Source organism: Macadamia integrifolia, chromosome 3, assembly GCF_013358625.1.
Source record: "Macadamia integrifolia cultivar HAES 741 chromosome 3, SCU_Mint_v3, whole genome shotgun sequence".
Taxonomy (NCBI): Eukaryota; Viridiplantae; Streptophyta; class Magnoliopsida; order Proteales; family Proteaceae; genus Macadamia; species Macadamia integrifolia.
In genome coordinates, this window is record NC_056559.1 from 30,122,319 (window position 1) to 30,129,568 (window position 7,250).

A 7,250-nucleotide genomic window follows, 5' to 3' on the forward strand; every position below is an offset into this window, starting at 1 on the left:
AGCGTGCATAGACAACCATAGAAAAGATTGCCAACATATGGGAGAATTATGATAGAATTTTAGTTTAAAATTCGACAAGTGACCTTATCCAACGGTTGGAACTACCAGATCGAGGCAAGAGTTGATATGCCCATCCATATCTTCTTCAGTGGGCTTAGGTCGACACTAAAACGGCACAAGCATATCTTCTGATATGTTAATGTTGAGAATCATAGAGCTATAATCCTGCATTGGTTATTTCGAACAAAAGATATATCCATCTAATGCCTAAGATTTTGGGTTGGACAACCGCCCCTCCGACCCCCCCCCCCACCCCCCACAAAAAAAAAATTGTAATTTGTTTTGCCAGCAATGCAATTGTAAGTCAAGATCTAGTAGACTGGATGATGCATCAAGAAGACCACCATTGGCCATGGGACATTGGGACCCCATATGTTTCTCTGCACTTCTGTAGCTTCTCTTTTAAGCTATTGATATTGAGCAATCATTATCTGCCTCCCCGCACCAATGCGGTGAGGATTTGCACGGCAGGAAGCATCCAGACACACACACCCCAAGGTGCTCCCAGCCGTCCAGAGCCTCACCGCACCAGTGTGGGGAGGCAGCGGTTTTTTTTTACAGTGATATTCGAAAAAATCCAAACCAACGCTAAGCGAGCAACAGATCATATTACCTGTAGATTCGCTCAAAACTACGAGCGAGTTGGACACAAGGTCTTCCCCGTAATAATGCAGTTCAGCTTCACCCAAAATTTCATCCCTTGCTCAGCATTTTCGCAACTGCATCTAAGTAAGTCTACAGTCTCTTGCATGCATTCAAGTCGTAAAACATGATTATACCACACCCCCCCCCCCCCCCAAAAAAAAAAAAAATCATCTTCCAGATCACTGATTGACATATCTTGAATCATTCTGTAGGTGAACCTAACTCATTTAAGACTTTGTTGATGAAAATCAATTGATTGATTAGAAGTCTCAACTACCAGGAACAGCCCACAAATTCATGAAGACTCATAATCAGTTTAGCATCTGAAGTAACAATGATAAGATGTAAATTCTCTAAAAGCATGAACTATCAAATCGATTATGCGATCTAGAGAGCACTACTAATGCATCCTACCTGAAAAAGGCAGACAATGCAGTGAGAGGTGGCAAGTAAAGAATTGGTAGGTGGACAGAGCTTGTCGACCCGTACTATTACATCAGGAAAAGAAATAAAATAACGGGAAAAAAAAAATATGAAAATTCATGACAAAAAATTACATTTAAGTGAATCATAGGTTCCTTACCCCCACCATCGCCTGGCAAGAACCTTCCGAAAGTTTTGAAGAATGGGAATGGTTTGCTTGTTTCTTCAACACTTTCAACTGGTTAGCAATTTACCGAGGCAGGATGGACCATGGGTGGTCCACCCTTTTTGGCCAATTACTTCACATACTATACAGAATAAAGAAAAGAAGCAATGCTCATAGCATGGCAATAAACCTCAGAAGACATTAATGTTCATGCTTGACACGTGCTTTTAGTATTCCTGGAAGAGGAGAAGGCGGCCTACCCACAGCATTTGACCTTGAAGGATTAGGTATGCGTGATTGATACATACCAAGCATGCTGGAACCCTCTGCTCCATTTGCATTAGAATCATTGGCACCACCATCTCCCTGAGGTCTTTCACAAATCCTCATTGCCTTGAGAACATAATTGTCATCATGTAGCTCAAAAGGAGTGCTGCAATAAGGGTTGCAGAGAAAAGGAGGATGGATGAGAGATTGGCAAAGTGAAACTGGAAACTGTAAGGTTGATGAATCAGTTGGCAGATATAAAAGTTGTATCAACTCTTATCATTTTCACCCCATACATCAGTATAAAAAAAAAAGTCTGCTGACCTATTGAAGTCAAACTGCACCAGTTGCATGTCTTCTGATATTTCCACCTCAACAGTTGCATGAGGTCGTGTCTGCAATTCAAAGCATCCAGAAAGACAGACGATGAAAATAAGTAAAACTAGTGGACATGAAACATGAAATTTTACAATCATCACTCTAATAACACCATGTCACCCAGGAAACTTTTGTAAAGAAAGGTGAAAAACCATCCGTTAGTATAGATGATTAGCATTGTGATGCTGATCAACCATATCAACTAAGATTTCCATTGCATTAGTTAATTAATTTGGTAAAATTCATCATCATGGAATTGACATCACAATAGTAGGATTTACCATAGAGCACGACAAACACGTCACAAGCTAGCAAATGCGGCAAACTTCTTACCAACTAAATCTTTAATAAGTAGCTGGTCATATGAACACCTAATATTCCAAGCTATCTTTGTGGCTAAGCAACTGTTATACTGATTCTGACCCATGGGACAGGGAAATAGCTCAATGCAAAAACACATGAGCCTTGGAGATTTAAACTAAAATGAAATAACCAGAGAAAGGTATAGCAGCTTAGGAAGCATAAGTGATATCACAAAAAATGCGTAACAACATTCAGAAAGAATTGGGTTTAACCACCATTACCTAATGTGGTTATCTAGTTCGGGGAAAAAAAATGAAGTATACACATAGTCAAAGGTCTGCTACCATACTTAAATAATAATGTTCCCTCCAATTACTGACCCCAGTCACCACTCCTTTATAAATGACATTCTTCAACATTTTTCCGACTATGAATACCGAACAAGGAATACTGTTCCCTTTAGTATTCAATCAACGCATCTGTAAAAGCATGTTAGTAACTAATGTTCAATATTGACCAACCAGGGAATGCAAAGTCATCGTGTAGTCCGTGACTTGCTCTGGAAGGCCAAAACACCAAGGCACCGCTTAGCTGCCTTGACGACAACGGAAAGGAGGAAAGAAGGGAAAGGAAAGAAAAGAAACAGAGAGATATTTAATACTCTCAGACAATTATAATGAAACTTCTAGATCAGGATTGGTAAAGAATCAAACCAACATGGAAAGTTCAAACCTCTTAAGAAAGAAGCTTTCTTAAACTTCCCTCGAATTCATGAGACTTCCGCAATTTCTAAATGGAGAACACATCTATTGTCTCACAAACTTAAAATCAACACTATAACCTGCAACGTTGTCTGCTACAAATTACCATCCACTGTTACATAACTTATTGAATTACCTACAGTAGACACCCCATTTTTGTTATGCCCCTCCCCCCCCCCCCCCCGCGGGGCGATGATGACAATAGGATGCGGATAGACCTCATAATCTCTCTCAAGAAGGACTCGACCCTTGCTTAAAGACCATAATACCACCACTAACCCTGTAATAATACTTCAAATGGCGAAAGCCGGTTTTGGCATGATAACGGCTGATGCTGGCGCTACCACGCGTAAGGGTGTCCATTTGGTACCAACACCGAAACCGTACCGGTATAAAATGAACATCTGAACTCAATCACTTTCTGCCATTACTCTTCAGTTTTCTGTTGAGGTCCATCCCATAGAGGTACTCAAATTGGATCAGTGATCGATTTCTAAGTTTTAACCTAATTAGTTACTTATGGGTGTCTTTTTGGTTCAGTATGATATTGGTTTTTAATACAAAACCGTTTGGTATGTACCTAACCATACCAAAACTGTAACAGTTGACACCCTTACCGAATACTGAATTACCAACTACATATATGTAAAAGGCAAAAGATGGCAAAAGTATCGAATAGAAACAGTACCGAAACCGTATTCATACTGAATAAGAATCCGTTTTTGTACCAAATAAAAACAGTACCAGCTTGATATGGTATCGGTAATGAAATATCAGAATTTTCTCGGTACGGTACGGTTTCGGTATCGGTATCTACACTTGGTTTGTTGTACCGTACCAAATACAGAATACCACACTGCATGACAACCTTAACCGCATGGGCCCACCTGGACTGCCATGGTTTGGTTTGACAGTGCCACCAAACATTTCACTTTTTGCCCCTCCCTTGGGTCTCTCTATAAATAGGAGACACCCACACACTTCCCGATGCATTCCAACACACTCCACTCTTCTGAAGGCACTCCCCTTGTCCCAATAGAGAGCCCCTTTGTGCCTTAAAATCCGAGAACCAAGCCTGAAGGCGGTTCGAAGGAGCCCAAGTTTTTTGAACGAGAGAAGAAGATAGCTAGTCTTCCCCCTGAGCTGGGTGACGGCAAAAGTCCGCATTGAGCAAACGGGCCTTCCCCTTTTCGACCCTCATCCAACGTTTGGAGCTGGACCGTCGTTAGTGGGGAAGAATCAATTTCTTTTAATACTTTGGGTGCATAGTAGCCAATCAAATGTAGCCATGCATATGGGTTTAGGATGTGTAAACTTGGGAGAATGTTCAAAATTCAAGCATCCAATGGAAAGACTTGTTGCATCAGGCGAGGTGGGTGAGGTGGGTGCCTAACACCTTCCCACCTCTGTGACCTAACCATTTTACCTCAACCTCTGGCCAAACCATATATGGAATCATCTCAACCCATTTCCCAACCAGTGATTGTGCCTCCCAACAGGGTCTTAGGCCCTCATCCTAGGTGGCTACTACTCAACATGTTTTCCCACACCTTGTCGTCATGCCAGTAGTAGTGGGGAAATATCGAGATCAACCAAGGTCCATTGCACCTACAATTAGGCTACAACAAGGGAAAAATGGAAAACCATTAGATATTATCATCTCCTACAACATTATCTACTCATGTTGTTTAACCAACTTCATCACCCTTTCTCTCTCACTCTCTCTCTCCAACATTTATCACCTAATTTTGAGACATAAGACATCTAAATCACCTATCACAAGGCACGAGATCACCCCAATATGTTTATTCAAAGGCAATATCTTTCTCCAACTTAAAATTTGCATCAAATATGATGCAGATCAAAGCTTGAAGAAGAAGACAAAACAAGAGTCAGAAAATACTGTTCACGAAATACAGTTCACGTGAACAGTGTTTCGTGAACAGTACTTTTGGGTCAATATCTTCTATTTTAATTTCCTATTCAGTTTAGTTTAGTTAGTTTCATGTGTACTGTTCACATGAACTGTGTTTCGTGAACAGTACTTTTGGGTCAATATCTTCTATTTTAATTTCCTATTCAGTTTACTTTAGTTAGTTTCTATTTTCTTAATGAGCAAGTTAGTCAAGTAGTTTCCTATTTTGTTAGTCAAACAAGTTTCTATTTTGTAACTTAGGTTAGTTTCCTTTTGTATTAGTTGTTAGTTTATAATTTTGTTAAGCTTCGTTAGCAAGTTAAACACAAATTAGAAATTCGTATTTCAGTCCATTAGTTTCCTTCTTTGTTATTTCTTTGTATCCAAGTTTTGTAAGGCTATTTAAAGCCCATTGATCATAATGAAAAGATAGATTTTAGTTTAAGAAAAAAAAAAGGATGGTTTATGCTATGGTGCTGTTGGATGCAGTTGAGTGAGATGCCCAAAACCTTCTCAACACCACCACGAATTCTCTTTTCCTTTTTTTTTTTTTTCCCCTTTTGTTTCCTTTGTTTACTATTTGAAGACCTGAAGATCATCCATAACATCAGAATGAAAATCAGCCAAGGTAGACCAGATTGATATTCAAGTTCCAGGGTTTTGAGGGTGGATCGACCAAGGCCAGATCTCCACTCTCCTGAACCCCATTCAACCTCTTCTTTTGGGTGGTTAATTCCTGCTCCTAGAAGGCTCCTCGACCCAAGTTTGGTGGCCAACTAAGCTCCCTATCACCTGTTTCTGCGACCAACTTTAGTTTCTATTTTGAGAGCTATTCTCAGATCTCCCAAAACCCTTCGGAGGGTTTGATCATCATCATGAGAAAAGAATTCGGTCAAAGTTTGAGCTCCATGAGAGTAGTGGTTTGTGAGTAATAGAAGATCTCCATATTCAGCTAGATTTGAACTTTGGTTCTAAATCTGATTTCAGACTTGAAGTTGTGGGATCCTGACTGGGGTTGGGTTGTTTCTAGCCTTACATTAATACTAAACATACCAAGTCATATACATGGACCATTTGCAAAGTGTCTTTGGTGTTATTCATGCAATTAAGGCAGTTTTAATCATCAATGGAGGACAATGACTAACCCATAATCTGTCAGGTATATGTGGAGTAAACGTGGGATGCCCTACAAAAAATGAGGTTGCGTGATTAAGGCTGCACTTCTTAGAATTGGCTAGGGAGATTCTGGTCAGAACCAGGGAACATCTATAAATACATAATACTCCTATCACTATTCACACTCTTAATCACTCTGATGATAAATTACTTCTTTATGTAAGTTTATCTATAATGGAAAATTGCTTTATAGTCTCTCTAAGTATATATGAAAGTATTTTGTTTAAGAAAAAGTTTCACTGGAATACACGAATATCAATAACCCCTTGGTTTTAGATGGTGAAGCAAAACAGGCGATAGAAGATAAGCAATCATACCTGAACAAGAATAAAAGGTAAAGCCACACTGCCTACAGGTGCATTTCCTGAGCCATATAGTTGCTCATTCCGCTGTATCAAATTCTGAAGACCTACGAACTTGATGGGAAGAGAGAAGTCAGCATATAGTCAAAAATCTAAAAACTTCAAAGCTATAAGGAGAAAAGTCCATTTGACTTATTTTTAACAACCAGTATTTAGAAAATGGGAATGAAACAATATGTTGAGACCAGTGGAAAAGGAATTCTTCAGATTCAACCAAGAAAGGGGGGGTCATTGTTCCTCAATTCAACAGAAATTCCAATAAAAAGTATCTGCATATGAGCCCTGTTTCCACTCTATCTAAGGTCAAACATTTTTTCCTTTACGAATAAAAAAAATTATCAAAAAAAGTTGTCAGTACAAAGTATTAGGGCCAATGATGTCAGCTAGCCCCAAAAGAAAGAGAAGGGGGGAGGGGGGGAGAGGCGGGGGGAAGGGAAAAGCCAATCTTTCTTCCTTTTGGCTTTTATGTATGGGCTTGTTCTTTCCATACAGAGACAAGGACAGAGCTACGACTATTGGTAGGCGGCAAGATGAGTGTAATGAAGCGCAAGGTCCACCATATGAGATTGGGTTAGTGGTCTGTGGAGTGAAAGACTATGTTGGGATGCAATAACACGAAGCAGCAGCCTAGCTCTCTTGGAACTCCTTTTCGAAATTCTATACCCCCAACCTCCATGTCCTACTACATCTACTCTATGACTCTCCAGTGCCTGGCAAAGCGTTTCAATCCTTAATCATTATCCCCCATCTCAGCCCAGGCTAACAGGGTCTTACTTATTCTTTTTTTTTTTTTT

At 39.8% G+C, this 7,250-nt stretch overlaps 1 protein-coding gene across 2 annotated transcripts in view; it reads right to left on the minus strand.

Moving 5' to 3' along the window:
• Positions 1-1,048: 1,048 nt before the first annotated feature.
• Positions 1,049-7,250, minus strand: part of LOC122074772 (transcription factor-like protein DPB) — a 12,320-nt gene continuing 6,118 nt past the window's right edge. For both annotated transcript variants that reach the window (XM_042639736.1, XM_042639735.1), the window contains exons 8-10: positions 6,412-6,510; positions 1,886-1,956; positions 1,049-1,727 (exon numbers count right to left, since the gene is read on the minus strand). In XM_042639736.1, the coding sequence (XP_042495670.1) occupies positions 1,496-1,727; positions 1,886-1,956; positions 6,412-6,510 (402 nt within the window). In that variant the 3' untranslated portion in view covers positions 1,049-1,495. The remainder of the gene's footprint in view (positions 1,728-1,885; positions 1,957-6,411; positions 6,511-7,250) is intronic.